The following is a 16,118-nucleotide window of genomic DNA, read 5'->3' as shown; positions in this document are numbered from 1 at the left end:
ATGGCTGGCTCGAAAGTCCGCGGAGTTAACTTTTCAGCAAAATAAAAAAAAAAGTGAGTTTCTATCTCATATCATTCAAAAGTTATTTATAATTTAGTAAAGCTTGGTCTTAGCCGTCGCATTCAAGATGATGTCACATTTTTTTAAACGCAGTCCAAAAAAAGATGCTCCTACAGTTTGGCCGGTGCGCGCATCCTTACGTCAGGCTGCACTTCACCTGTGTTACAGAGTCATTAAATGCAGCAGAACAGTGTTCACCCAGCTCTCTGTGACCAAAAGAAAAGACACCACAATGAGGTGGCTGCTTTAATTATATACACCTGCACGGATCACCCCCCCCCAAAAAAAAAAAGTCAGTCTTGTTGACTTGTTGGCTTTAGTTCTTCTGCGACTTTACAGTCATTTTGACAACTTGATCCAAGTTTTAACTTTGTGTTCCTCTATTAATGTCTGCAAAATCACTCTTTTGCGCACTTGCATTCTGTGTAAATGCAAGTGATTGCGTCAGTGAACACACAGCGAAGCTCATCTGATCCATTATAACAAGATGTTAAATCTATCATAAACATACTTTTACAGCTGCGTATAAAGAAGGAATGAACATGCAACTGTTTTACCAAGCTGTTACAATATAAACATTACAAATAATGACTTTTTAGACTGTTCCATTCAGCACATGAGGGGAAAAAAGGGTCTAGATGAAACAGTCCTCAGTGATTCCAGAAGCAATTAGAGGCATTTTCAACTGTTAAGATCTGACAGAAAATGATTAATCTGGTTCAAAATAATTATTTTATATACAGTGTCCAGCACACAAAACAGTTGGGATTGTCACAATGAAGTGCACGAGAGGGCGGAGCCAAAATAGCCTGTCCTGTCCTGTCATAGCCGGCAGGTGCTCGGATAATGGGTTTCTAACAGCCTCGTCCTCACCACAAACATGAGTGAAATGGAAAAACATTTTAATGCAAAAAAAAAACAAAAAAAAAAAACAGTTCAAACGTAGGCTTGAATCTTGCATGTGCCTTCTGGCAAACTGTAATTGATTCTTGATTAACACATGGATTAATTGATTGAAAACAGGTGAAACATCTGGAGAATGAAAGTGATCAGTGTCCCCTGTTGTGCATCAGTGTCAAAATTACTCTCATGGTCCATCATGTTCACATAATTTTTGTCATTGAAAATGACATGTCCAGTGTTTTCTTCAAGAATGTTTTTTCCCAGGCTCAGTGATGCTCACTGAAAAAGTCATTTTTAGCTGCTGCAGCTCTTTTTGAAAACACTGTCCATCTATGAGGAAAATGCACATCTGGTCTAGTCTGTTCTCAGCATGTTCTTAACCTCTTGATTTAAATTTCATTTTGTTAAAGATTATCACAGTAAGTCACTTCAGCTTCTCCTTTGTATTTCACTCGGGGTTGCCACAGCAGATTCAGATGTTGATTTGGCACAAGTTTTATACCAGATGCCCTTTCTGACACAACCAGGAACCTTCCACACTGGAAACAAGCGCACTTTGACCACCACCTCTACCCAATTTTTCAGCCTTGGCACTGTACCTGAAGTCTGACACTTTATGTAGTACTGCCTCAGGTAAGTTCAGTGTGTTTGTCTTCTTGTCCCAATCAGGAAAAAGTCAATGGAGAGCCAAAAGTAAAGAAGGGCAAAACCCTGCAGGATGATTCTGAAGATGATAATGAAGATGGTGACAGGCTGGATGAGAGCACTGCAGAGGTACAAGAGTACTCACTCTTTAACTATGGCCATTGGAAAAAGTTGGGGAATAGTATGTTTAGTATAAATTATTTGTTAAGTAGTCCTTTTTATAAACTAGAGGGATAAAATAACATTTTCCAGGCTGTTTGTGAGGATGATACTTGGAGGGAAGCTCACTGAAATTAATATCCATGTATTATTGTTATTAACCTACCATCCCTTGTTCTCAAGACCAGGCACCTAAGTGGCTCTACTCTACGCTTTTCTACTCTTCTATTTTACTCTTCCTTTTTAGATATTTAGATATACCTTAATATACTAGCATAGTTCCACCTTAGAATTGGAATATAATATATAAGATATACCTTACTGAATTTTCATGTCAAATACCTGGAGTATGAGAGCTGTGCCAAAAGGTTTAGTTGCTTCATTTTTGTTTTGTTTTTATTATCCCCTGTGGCCAAAGGGCTAAAGGGGGATTATGTTGTGGCGATTTCTGTCTGCCTGCCTGTCTCAAAAAGGGTATAAGCTTTCTGAAATCAACTCCTCTCACATTTTCAGTAGAAATTTTATGAATCTTGGTAAAAGTCCTTGTTTTAGGTGGGTAGTACGGATATTATCATATCATTGGAGTTGGGCCCATTTTACCAGAGCTATGGCCCTTGATTAACAAATCTTTCATGAGTTTGGTGTCTGCATTCTGAAATCAACTATCGCAGACCTTAAAATGTTATGCAAATGTAGCAAGCACTTGTACCAAAGCAGCATTTGCCCAGCGGGTAACATTGTGCTCACAGACCACTCTTGTTTGTTTTCCCAGAAAAGATCACGTTTTTTTTTTTGTTTTTGTTTTTGTTTTTTTTTTCCCCCCAATCCTGATCTGAGTACCATATTTTCCAACGTATAAGTCGTGTAGGTTTTTTTGTTTTGTTTTTTTGCGTTTTTACGATATAATCGGGTGGGACTTAAATTCTCTCTCTCTCTCTTAGGTGGTCTGCTCTTGGGCAGGTCCAGCATGCACAACCGCACACCATCTCTCTCGATCCATCGCCATCTCCTTTATGATGTGATAGCCACGCTCTTCTTGTATGTTGTCCAGCATTGCTAACCTCTTCCTTCCTCTCCCTCTCTTTCCATCTGCTCTCCCCTCCAGCGCTGTTCTTAACATTCCTTCTGATCTCATGATATGGCCAATCCATCGCGCTTTCCTCTTCCAGATTGTAACTTTTAGACTTCTCTTTTCTCCAACTCTCCTCAGTACTTCTTCATTTCTCATGTGCTGTCCAGCTTATTTTTTCCATCCTCCTCCAAAACCACATCTTGCAGCTCTCTAGTCTCTTCATGTCCTCTTTCTTCAATGTCCAGGTTTCTGAGCCATAAAGGATTACACTCCAAACTAAAGTCTTGATTAGTCTCTTCTTCAGGTTTTGGTTGGTCTTTCCAGTGAGTAGCGCTTGATGTTTGTTGAACGCATCTTTTGCCATAGCAATTCTTTCCCTCACTTCTTTTTCGCTACGTCCATCATCTGTGAGCAGGCTTCCAAGATATTTGAATTGTTGGACTTGTTCAAGTACCTGGCCATCGATGTTGATCTGCAACTGCTCATATTCACCTTTCCCAATCTTCATTACCTTTGTCTTGGTCTTGTTTATTCTCATTCCGTATTGCTCCACCACCTCATTTAGCTTCGTCATGATGGTCTGGAGTCCTGTGTTCGCTATCATTGCCTGATCGTCTGCAAATCTCACAGCTTGGATCAAGTGTCCTCCCATCTTCACTCCTTCTTCCAATCCTTCCATGGCCTCCTTCATCATTGTCTCTGCAAAGATGTTAAAAAGCAGCGGAGACAGTAGGCAGCCCTGTCACACTCCTCTTCCGATGATACATGGTCCAGCCATCCCCTGGTCAGTTCGCACTGTTGCCGTCTGTCCCATGTAAAGGGCTTTGATCAATCTCCTCTCACTCCAATCTGCTCCCAGGTCTTTCAAAACGGCCATCAGTTTTGTCCAGTCCACCCGATCGAATGCCTTCTCGTAGTCGACAAAACAAACATAAACATCTCGATTGTGTTCGATGTTACGTTCTGATAATGTTCTCATGATGGCCACTGCCTCTCTTGTTCCCATCCCTTTCCGGAAGCCAAACTGGTCCCATCCAATGTAGTCCTTCCTTCTGGTTCTCAGTCTGTTGTTAATTACTCTCAACAGGATCTTTGATGCATGGGAGATGAGGCTGAGTGTTCGATGTTCTTCACATCTCTGTGCATTGGGTTTCTTCTGCAGCGGCATGATGATACTGCGCAGGAAGTCCTCAGGCCATGATCCAGTGTTATATATGGTTTTGCACAGAGTGATAATGACTTAAATTATCAAAGAATAAATATCAATGATAAGAATTACTCTACAGCAATGCACAAAAATTCCAAATTAATGAGCTGATAATACAGAAAAAAGATGTGACTTATACTACAGTGTGACTTGTATATTGTTTTTTTACTTTTTAAGAGCCATCTTTTAACAGGTGCAATTTATACTCCAGAATACAGTGCATCAGGAAAGTATTCACAGCACTTCAAATTCTCCACATTTTGTTAAGTTCCAGCTTTATTCCAAAATGGATGAAATATATTTTGTTTCCCCTGACAATTCTACACACAATACCCCATAATGACAAATTTATTAAAAATAAAAAACTAAGAAAATCATATGTACATAAGTATTGACAGCCTTTGCCATGGTAAATGGACTGCATTTATATAGCACTTTTCGATCTGCATCAAATGCTCAAGGTGCTTTAGAATTATGCCTCACATTCACACTAACACACACACACTGATGTCAGGGTGCTGCCATGCAAGGTGCTCAATACACACTGGGAGCAACTTGGAGATTAAGGACCTTGCCCAAGGGCCCTTAGTGATTCAGGCTGGGGTTTGAACCAAGGGTCCTCTGGTCTCAAGCCCAAAGTTTAGCTCAAAATTAAGCCCAGGTGGATCCTTTTCCACTGATCATCTTTGGGGTAAATTCAGATGATTGGACATGATTTGGAAATGCACACACCTGTCTACATATAAGGTCCCACAGTTGACAGTGCATATCAGAACACAAACCAAGCATGAAGTCAAAGGAATTGTCTGTAGACCTCAGACAGGATTGTCTCGAGACACAAATCTGGGGAAGGGTACAGAAACATTTCTGCTGCTTTGAAGGTCCCAATGAGCACAGTAAGCTCCATCATCTGTAAATGGAAACCATTTGCATCCACCAGGACTCTTCCTAGAGCTGGCCGCCCATCTAAACCAAGCGATTGGGGGAGAAGGGTCTTAGTCAGGGATGTGACCAAGAACCCAATGGTCACTCTGTCAGAGCTCCACCATTCCTCTGTGGAGAGAGGAGAACCTCCCAGAAGGACAACCATCTCTGCAGCAATCCACCAATCAGGCCTGTATGGTAGAGTGGCCAGACGAGGCCACTCCTTAGTAAAAGGCACATGGCAGCCCACCTGGAGTTTGACAAAAGGCACCTGAAGGATTTAGGAAAAAGTGTCTTGATATTGTGCGAACATGCACTATAGTGCCACTTTTCTCAGTGTGCCTGTGTGACACACACACACACACATATATATACACAGTATATGTGTGTGTGCCTGTGTGACACACACACACACATATATATACACAGTATATGTGTGTGTGTGCCTGTGTGACACACACACACACACACACATATATATACACAGTATATGTGTGTGTGTGCCTGTGTGACACACACACACACACATATATATACACAGTATATGTGTGTGTGTGCCTGTGTGACACACACACACACATATATATACACAGTATATGTGTGTGTGTGCCTGTGTGACACACACACACACACATATATATACACAGTATATGTGTGTGTGTGCCTGTGTGACACACACACACACACACACATATATATACACAGTATATGTGTGTGTGTGTGTGTGTGTGTGTGTTCAGCTTCAGTGAATCTCTTCTGTTCTTTCTTCCCTTTAATGTTTACTGTCTTTTTTCCCACTTTTCTCAGCGAATTCTGACTTGCAATAAAGCCGGTTCCATCCTTCGAGAGGCCAGAGACCGGGTTGTCTCAATGACCTTGGATGCCAAAATGGGAGTCGTTGCCTGCCATGTAAGTGCTGAATTGTCTTTGTGTGGTGATTTTTTTTTTTTAATTAAAAATATATCAGGGAGTAAAAATTATTGTTTTGAAGAGTTTAAGTAGAACATCCATTACAGTACTTGGAACAAGTCAGGTATGGGATCATGTGCTGGTGTTCCTCACATCCAGCACCTCACAGATTTGAAACCCACTAGTGTCATAAGTAATCTATCTCCTAATAGGTTCACTCTGTTTTCCTCTGAGCGCCGTGCATGTGTCTGAAAGGTGGAGGGAAATTTACCAGCAGAAGGTATTTTTAAAGTAAAGTGGGGTGTGGTCTCCTTTTTACCAATCAAAGGAAGTCAGTGTTGTCCTATGTGCCTTTTAAACGTTGGTCTTTGACATCAATGTGCCGAAGGAACTTACTAATCAGTCAAATTACTAACATCTAGGAGTAGACCTTCAAAAGCCTAGACATTCTGTCTTTTCACTCAGCTTCTTGAGTGTCTCAAATATATCTTTAGTTGATTCTGAAAAGATCACAGCATCACTTGAAAAGTCAAGATCAGTGAACCTTTGATCACTGACAAATGTACTTGCATTACTAGACTTCATGGCCTTTCACCCACTTGTCCAACCACTGAACAGGTAAGGGACCAGCGCACATCCTGTGCTGACCTAAGAATTCACTGAGACACAGTTAGAGTCTCCATGTCCACTTGTTTCAAAACTCACAGATGGTCAGGATATTTAACAGAGCAGTGATGTGTGTCTGAAAGAAAACACAACAATAATCAGCTCAGGCTCAGAATAAGCCCTGTAGAAATGTGTGCTTGCATTTGATGAGTTCCTGAAGAGTTGGAATATGTTTGATTGCTGGCTGCTTAGATATGACATTGGACCACCCTGGTTGCTCAGAAGTGAACAGCTGGAGCTACATAATTTTTGGACTCTTGCAAGTCCATGAGCTGACAGAGAGAGCAGCGTAATACCCTGCAGTTGTTGCCACCCAGGAGATAACTTTTCCTTTCCAACCTGGTGCACAAGTTAAAACAGCTGTTGAATAAATTCTGGTCAGAGATATATTGTTGCTAATTGTATTCATCATTGGAATACATTTGCCTTTGACGTACAATGAATCTTGATATTTGTTTTGTAGGGCAATGACTCAGTCCTAGAGCTCTTCACTGTACTGTCAGAGGAGGAAGTACAGAAAAAAATGACAAAGAAGCTGAAAAAAGCCCAAAAGAAGATAGCCAAGTAAGTTCATCAAATGCATTTAATCCTTTGATATGTCAGTACTGCTCCTGATGCACCATGGATAACTTGAGAAGTGCGTTAAGCACTCTTATATAACGACCGAATGGATCCTTCATTTTATTGGTGCTTTGTATGTCACGTGACATGGATTATTTGTCCCATTTGTGTTTCATTGCATTTAGCGTGGAATTTGGTTACATTTACCGTGCAAACTTGGTTCCATACGATTTGTGCCATTGCATGTTGTGACCACCGCCAACTACCGGGTGCAGCGTTTAGCTAAACAGGTTTGTTTTGCTGACAGATGATTTTAAAGAGCTAATTGACAGTGCTAACACACATACACACACACACACAAACAAATCCACTGCGCTGTAAGCCATCTGGAGGCATGAAGAGCTGGTAGGATGAAGTGCTGGTGTTTGGATGAAGTGCTAGTGTTTGGATGAAGTGCACGGCATCACTGACTAGATCGCCAGAATTGTTTTTGAATTATATAACTGTTTTTCCAAGTTGACTGAGAACAACTTTGGACTCCTATTTAAAGTTCGTGTTGGACTGTTGATATCAAAACACCAGTGTGGGATGCCAAAATCTAAGTCCCTGTTCTGTTTATAAATTAATAAAATATCAAATGACAAGGATCTGTTTTAGCCCTTATATAAAACAAATAGTGAATGTAATAGTAACAAATAGTAATGTTTTTACATTAACTTAGCCACATGGGTTGTGCAGCCAGTACATTCTGAGTGCCGGTCCCAAGCCCGGATAAATGAGGAGGGTTGCGTCAGGAAGGGCATCCGGCGTAAAACAAGCCAACCCAACTATGCAGACTCAGAATCGAATTCCCATACCGGATCGGTCGCGGCCCGGGTTAACAACGTCCGCCACCAGTGCTATTGCCCAACAGGGTGCCGGTGGAAATTGGGCTACTGCTGGGCGAAGACGACGAAGAAGAGGAGGAAATCGTTGCCACGAACAGCGGGAGAAGAAGAAAACTAGAAGGGTGGAAATGAGAGTGGGGACTTTGAATGTTGGTAGTATGACTGGTAAAGGGAGAGAGCTGGCTGATATGATGGAGAGGAGAAAGGTAGACATATTGTGTGTGCAAGAGACCAAGTGGAAGGGAAGTAAGAGCAGGAGCATCGGCGGTGGGTACAAGTTGTTGTACCATGGTGAGGACAGGAAGAGAAATGGTGTTGGGGTCATTTTAAAGGAAGAGTATGTTAAAAGTGTGTTGGAGGTTAAGTGAGTGTCTGACAGGGTGATGAGTGTGAAGTTGGAAATTGAAGGGGTGATGATGAATATCATCAGTGCATATGCCCCACAGGTAGGATGTGAGATGAAGGAGAAAGAAGATTTCTGGAGTGTGTTAGATGAGGTGGTGGAGAGTGTGCCCAAGCATGAAAGAGTGGTGATAGGAGCAGACTTCAATGGGCATGTTGGTGAAGGGAACAGAGGTGATGAGGAAGTAATGGGTAGATATGGTATCAAGGATAGGAACGGGGAAGGACAGATGGTAGTTGATTTTGCAAAAAGGGTGGAAATGGCTGTGGTGAATACCTACTTTAAGAAAAGGGAGGAGCACAGGGTAACATATAAGAGTGGAGGAAGGTGCACACAGGTGGACTACATTCTTTATAGGAGATGCAAGCTAAAAGAAATCACAGACTGTAAGGTGGTAGCAGGAGAGAGTGTCACTAGACAGCATAGGATGGTTGTTTGTAGGATGACTTTAGAGGTAAAGAAGTAGAAGAGAGTGAGAGCTCAACAAAGGATCAGATGGTGGAAGCTGAAGGAGGAAGACTGTTGTGTGAAATTTAGCGAGCAGGTGAGAGAAGCACTAGTTGGAGGGGAAGCAATTTTGGACAACTGGAAAAGTACTGCAGATGTGGTGAGGGAGACAGCTAGGGCAGTACTGGGTATGACATCTGGACAGTGGAAGGAAGACAAGGAGACTTGGTGGTGGAATGAAGAGGTCCAGGAAAGCATAAGGAGAAAGAGGTTGGCGAAAAGTTTTGGGATAGTCAGAGAGATGAAGAAAGTAGACAGGAGTACAAGGAGATGCAGCGTAAGGCGAGAAGAGAAGTGGCAAAAGCAAAGGAAAAGGCATATTGCAAGCTGTACAAGAAGTTGAATAGTAAGGAAGGAGAAAAGGACTTGTACCGATTGGCCAGACAAAGAGACAGAGCTGGAAAGGATGTGCAGCAGGTTAGGGTGGTAAAAGATGCACATGGTAATGTGCTGACAAGTGAGGAGTGTGTGCTGAGAAGGTGGAGGGAATATTTTGAAGAGTTGATGAATAAAGAAAATGAGCGAGAGAAAAGGCTGGATGATGTAGTGAGAGTAAATCAGGAAGTAAAAGAGATTAGCAAGGAAGAAGTGAGGGCTGCTATGAAGAGGATGAAGAGTGGAAAGGCAGTTGGTCCAGATGACATTCCAATGGAGGCATGGAAATGTCTAGGAGAGATGGCAGTAGAGTTTCTAACCAGATTGTTTAATAAAATCTTGGAAAGTGAGAGCATGCCTGAGGAGTGGAGACGAAGTGTGCTGGTTCCTATTTTCAAGAACAAGGGTGATGTGCAGAGCTGCAGTAACTACAGAGGCATAAAGCTGATCAGCCACAGCATGAAGTTATGGGAAAGAGTAGTAGAAGCTAGGCTTAGAAAACAGGTGAAGATCTGTGAGCAGCAATATGGTTTCATGCCGAGAAAGAGCACTACAGATGCAATGTTTGCTCTGAGAATACTGTTGGAAAAGTACAGAGAAGGACAGAAAGAGTTACATTGTGTGTTTGTGGACTTAGAAAAAGCTTATGATAGGGTGCCAAGAGAAGAGTTGTGGCATTGTATGAGGAAGTCTGGAGTGGCAGAGAAGTATGTTAGGGTAGTGCAGGACATGTACAAGAATAGTGTGACAGCGGTGAGATGCGCAGTCGGAATGACAGACTCATTCATGGTTGAGGTGGGATTACACCAAGGATCAGCTCTGACTCCTTTCTTGTTTGCAGTGGTGATGGACAGGTTGACAGATGAGATCAGACAGGAGTCCCCATGGACTATGATGTTTGCAGATGACATTGTGATCTGTAGTGAGAGTAGAGAGCAAGTTGAGTCTAGTCTGGAGAAGTGGAGATATGCTTTGGAGAGAAGGGGAATGAAAGTCAGTAGAAGCAAGACTGAGTACATGTGTGTGAATGAGAGGGAGCCCAGTGGAATAGTGCAGTTACAAGGAGTAGAAGTGGTAAAAGTAGATGAGTTTAAATATTTGGGGTCATCTGTTCAAAGTAATGGAGAGTGTGGTAGAGAGGTGAAGAAGAGAGTGCAGGCAGGGTGGAGTGGGTGGAGAAAGGTGGCAGGAGTGATTTGTGACCGAAGAATAACCGCAAGAGTGAAGGGGAAAGTTTACAAAACAGTAGTGAGACCAGCTATGTTGTATGGTTTAGAGACAGTGGCACTAACAAAAAGACAGGAGGCAGAGCTGGAGGTGGCAGAGCTGAAGATGTTGAGATTCTCTTTGGGAGTGACAAGAATGGACAAGATTAGGAATGAACATATCAGAGGGACAACTCAGGTGGGACGATTTAGAGACAGTCAGAGAGGCGAGATTGAGATGGTTTGGACATGTGCAGAGGAGGGACCCAGGGTATATAGGGAGAAGGATGCTGAGGATGGAGCCACCAGGCAGGAGGAGAAGAGGGAGACCAAAGAGGAGGTTCATGGATGTGCTGAGAGAGGACATGCAGGTGGTTGGTGTGACAGAGGAAGATACAGAGGACAGGGTGAGATGGAAACGATTGATCTGCTGTGGCGACCCCTAATGGGAACAGCCGAAAGACAAAGTAGAAGTAGTGAATGTTTTTACATTGTTTCAATGTAACAGATATTTAATTCAGTGAAAGATGGAATGTTCCATTCAACTTGGCTTCACCTCATTGAATGGAACATTCTGTCTTTCACCTCATGAAATATTTGTATCATTGAACTCATAAACATTCATTGTTTGTGTAGTATGTTTTGTTTTCTGTGCTGTAAATAGTTTGACTGTTTCTTGATGGGTGGCACTCCTGCTGTCATAAGCCAAATATCTTTTCCTCTCATGTTTTTTTTTTGTTTTGTTTTTATCAATAATTCAGGCTTTTATTACATAAGTGTGTTGTCCTGAACCTAATTTGTTTTTCTTGTGTCAGTACTTTTTAAAATAAGATTGTTTGGCACAATGGTGACACTATGGTTTGCGCAAAGTGAGCTGACACTGTCCCAATGAACTCCACAGTTTGATCTTATACAGAAGGTAAAATAGAGAGAAGTGTCAGTTTATCTGGCATTAAGTGGATGTGTCTTCAGCTTTCCCTGGATGGGACACCAGTCCATCACAGGTTACTTTCCCAGTCAAGACTGGTTCCCATTTACAGCTGGGTTGACAATAGAGTGTCAGTGAAGTGTCTTGTTGAAGGACATAGACAGGTAGTGTGATCGGTAATTAAATCATAGTGTGTACGATGACAGTTCAACTCTTATGGCACAGAATCACCTGCTCTTCTTCCTACAGGGGGAAAAAAAGAGAATTATTCACCCTCTCGTATGGTCTTATGCTTGTGAGAAATTTAGAAAAGTAACACATAATGTAAGGATGAACTTTGAAGTACTGTCTCAGTAACATGTCAGGGTTTACTGCTTGAGATCCCAGATAAGTGCTCAATTATGTGGGCAATCCAACTTTTGCACGCTACAGTGTACTCAGTTTTATGAGTGATTACTAAGTAAATGCGCAGTTGGTAGCAGGTAGTAATGTGACACAATTCCTAACAAGTACATTTTGTTAAATGGAGCATATGTGGAAGTATAGTGTTATACTTACATTATGATAAATTCAAAGGGAGAAGGAACGTCTTTCTAAATTTATATAGCAGCTTTGTTTATGTAATAAAGTATGGAATAGCTGTGGTGAATGCACACAGAAATACGTTATGGTATCAGTGAATTGCAAAGAATGAATTTGCATGAATCTTATGTCAGGCATACAAGGTACGGGGGGGGGGGGGGGGTCTTGCTTTTCGAATGCTTCTTCTAGTTTCTGACTGATTCCTAATAGAGCAAGTTTGCTGTTTGTTTACTTGCTCTTGTTTTGACATTATTAGTGTTGCATGTAAGACTCTAGCTGTTGACGGTTATGCTGTTATTAAGGAGTTATTATAGTACATCATTCAGTATATATTACTGTGGGTTCTGTGGACATTTGAAGTCAACACGATCAAAGCTGTTGTGTTGCTGCCCCCTGCTGTAGAGCTCAGGATGGTGCGGACAAGACAGCGGAGCCTGTGGTAGAGAGGAAACTAAAGGATGAGATCATCAGACTAACCAACATAAAGGCTTCTGCCAAGATCAGGTCAGTATGCAGCTATTGCACAAACATTTCCTAAATTTGTAACAGAACATTTTAAAAAATTTGTGCAACACTTGCATAAGGCCTGTAATATGTGCTACGCCTCCCAATGAAAATCTTTCTTCAGTAATCCATCTCAGTCATTTCAATGTGACATCAGCACTTAGTGTCACTCAATACAAAGCATCCGAAAAGTATTAACAGCGCTTCACTTTTTCCACATTTTATGTTAGTCTTATTCCAAAAATGGATGAAATAATTTTTTTCCTCAAAATTCTACACACAATACCCCATAATGACAGTGTGAAAAGGTTTGAGTTTTTTGCAAATTTATTATATAAATAAAAAAACTAAGAAATTACATGTTGTTGTTGTTGTTGGGTATTTTCTCCTCCAAACATTTTTAAAACCTTTAACAAGACAAACAGAGTCAAGAAACACCAGTGAGACAGAAAGTCAAATTTTACGCGCGGAGTGCAGTCAGGCTGTACACCAAGGCTACACTAAAGTCTGGCCTGCTTTTCCGCTCTTTTTATTAAGAGACGCCCTCATCACATAAACAAAAAACTTGTCCTAAGGGTGGGGGTGATGACGCAAGACAAGTTTCTTCCCGTAACATAAACGCATACGTCAATAAGTGCAGCTGTAAGGAAGAACACTTTCTTTTACACAGGTCAGCACATCTCGTTCGTCTGTTGCAGTTGCTGTTCTGCATCTGCCTGAAGTGTCCTGTCCTTCACACTCCTTCACACTAAGCACCACATCACAACAGTCAAAACGTTCTCTTACTCCCAGTCGTTAGAGGCTGCGAAAACAAAGTTATATTATAATAATAAGTACATCCAGCCCTTCATTCCCAGCTCAGATTGACCCCAGAGTGCTAAAACAAAATTGAATTCTCAGGCTTGGTTAAGACAGGTGCAAAACAGCACAACACCGTTCTCATGAGAAAGAAGACAAAGCTAAAACAAGGTTGAATAACACGTACATTCTCAGGGTGAAGTGCAAAACAGCACAACACCGTTCTCATGAGAAAGAAGACAAAGCTAAAACAAGGTTGAATAACACGTACATTCTCAGGGTGAAGTGCAAAACAGCACAACACCGTTCTCATGAGAAAGAAGACAAATGTACAAATGTTAAACAGTGATAACATATATACAAAATCTTTAACAGTTGTAACCTTTATTTCACCAGGTTTGTCCCATTGAGATCAGAAGATCTCTTTTTCAAGGGAGACCCAACCAAAAATGGCAGCAATACACAGTTTCAGCAAACAATCGCGCAGATGCAGTACGGTACAAATATGTAAGGAAACATCAGTCAAAACAGTGACATTCAGAAAGTCTGCATTCCAGGATTTTAACTGCAGATTTAAAAACAGTCAAAGACACCATGTTTTGGTTTATTCCACACAGTGGGTGCAGAAAGGCCTTCTTTCTCAGTTCTGTTTGAATTATGGGGACAACAAACTGTACAAAGCTCAATGATCTCAGGTTGTGTGATCCATCCTTTAAAATCAATAAGGAGGAAAGGTAGTCAGGAATTTTCCCAAGAATGGCTTTGTAAATGAACACATACCAATGTCCAAGACGGCGTATACTTAAAGATGTCCAATTAACTTTAGTGTATCACATGTGCATAAATATTCACAGCCTTTCCCATGAAGCTCAAAATTGAGCTCAGGTGCATCCTGTTTTCACTGATCATCCTTGAGATGTTTCTACAGCTTAATTGGAGTCCACGTGGGGTAAATACAGTTGATTGGACATGATACGCCCATCGTTTGACCCACTTCAGTTCGCCATCCACCCCAGCCGGTCCACTGAGGACGCTGTATCATACACCCTTCACATCAGTCTGGAACACCTGGAAAAACAAAACACCTATCTCTGAATGTTGGTTGTGAACTTCAGCGCCGCATTTAAGATTATAATCCCCCAACACGTGGTGGGCACACTGGGCCCACTAGGTATGAGTACCCCCATATGCAACTGGAGGTTTCTCCTCTCTCAACAAAGGATTGCTGGAGTTCTGACACAGTGACCATCGGGTCACCTCCCTGACTAAGGCCTTTCTCCTCGATCACTCAGTTCACACGGGCGGCCAGCTCTAAGAAGAGTCCTGGTGGATCCAAACTTCTTCCATTTACAGATGATGGATGTTACTGTGCTCATTGGGACCTTCAAAGCAGCAGAAATGTTTCTGTACCCTTCCCCAGATTTGTGCCTTGAGACAGTCATGTCTCTGACATCTACAGACAATTCCTTTGACTTCATGCTTGGTTTGTGATCTCACATGCACTGTCAACTGTGAGACCTTATATGTAGACAGGTGTGTGTCTTTCCAAATCATGTCCAATCAACTGAATTTACCCCAGGTGGACTCCAGTTAACCCTTAGAAACATCTCAAGGATGATCAGAGGAAACAGGATGCACCTGAGCTCAATTTTGAGCTTCATGGCAAAGACTGTGAATACTTATGTGCATGTGATTTCTTAGGTTTAAAAAACCCAAAAAAAAACCTTTTTTCACATTGTCATTATGGGGTATTGTAGGTAGAATTTTGAGGATAAATTAATTTCATCCATTTTGGAATAAGGTTGTAACATAACAAAATATGGAAAAAGTGAAGCGCTGTGAATACTTTCTGGATGCACAGTATTTTTTATCAGAGGTCCTCCAAAGGTTGTACATGATATATGATTTTTCAGTTTGAGTGACTTTTTGAAGTCACAGAGGAACACTTTTAGCCATGAACTCACCACGCAAATCCTCTCTCTTCTCTCAGATGGGTGGACTGCCTAGCATGTTCAGGTGGTGAGCTGAAGGTTGCACTGCTGCTACAAAACAACACTGTTGAGACCTACAGCTTAAAGACTTCAGTTAAACCTCCCACAGCCAATAAGACAACTCGCCTCACCCTCGGAGGCCATCGCACTGACGTCCGCACACTGGCCTTCAGCTCTGACAACCTGGCCATCCTGTCGGCCTCAGGAGACACCGTTAAAGTGTGGAACAGGTGAAGACAGCCCTGTCCCAGTCGAGCATTCACATGTCCCAGAGAAGTTTTTCAAGGGCCAAGCCTGTTATTTATAGGTTTTTCAATCCAAAGTACAGAAGAATTGCATACGTTATTTCCCTGGCAACCATCTGCTCGACCATAAATCTGCCAAAAAATTAAAAGCTTTTTAAAACTTCCTTTCTAGGGTGCTACTAGCAATACACTCGATACTTGAAAGGGGCCTCACAGGGGTACTCTGTCCTATCAAAAAATATCCTATTGCAGTGGAGCTTGCTCAGCAAAGTGCCACACAGTGCACTGGTAGTGTACAACTGACACGGTTTTGGTTTTATTGCCCACATCTTTTATATCACAAGTCCATTTGCATTTTTCTGTGCACCCGTGGATATGTTGGTCCAAAAATGAGGTGTGGTCAAGTGCATTGCAGGTGCATTGCTATCTTGCAGAGCACAAAACCATTACACCATAAAAAAATATCCAAACCAAAATGATGGGTTGCATAATTGTGGCACCCTTTTCTATAACACAAATAAATAGTCACTTTTATAGCCAGTTTTACTGAGACAAGACGGGATGGATACGAGAACATTTCCAAGTCT

The 16,118-nt window shown here is 41.7% G+C and overlaps 1 protein-coding gene across 1 annotated transcript in view; it reads left to right on the top strand.

Moving 5' to 3' along the window:
- wdr3 (WD repeat domain 3) overlaps positions 1–16,118 on the top strand; it is a 51,214-nt gene that overhangs the window by 10,191 nt on the left and 24,905 nt on the right. The window contains exons 7-11 of the mRNA XM_034186152.1: positions 1,633–1,737; positions 5,778–5,879; positions 7,009–7,109; positions 12,396–12,497; positions 15,286–15,516. Of these exons, the coding sequence (XP_034042043.1) occupies positions 1,633–1,737; positions 5,778–5,879; positions 7,009–7,109; positions 12,396–12,497; positions 15,286–15,516 (641 nt within the window). The remainder of the gene's footprint in view (positions 1–1,632; positions 1,738–5,777; positions 5,880–7,008; positions 7,110–12,395; positions 12,498–15,285; positions 15,517–16,118) is intronic.

The sequence above is a fragment of the Thalassophryne amazonica genome, chromosome 14 (genome assembly GCF_902500255.1).
Source record: "Thalassophryne amazonica chromosome 14, fThaAma1.1, whole genome shotgun sequence".
Taxonomy (NCBI): domain Eukaryota; kingdom Metazoa; phylum Chordata; class Actinopteri; order Batrachoidiformes; family Batrachoididae; genus Thalassophryne; species Thalassophryne amazonica.
Note: the sequence above shows the minus strand (reverse complement) of the source record. Positions and strands in the feature narration are given on the sequence as shown.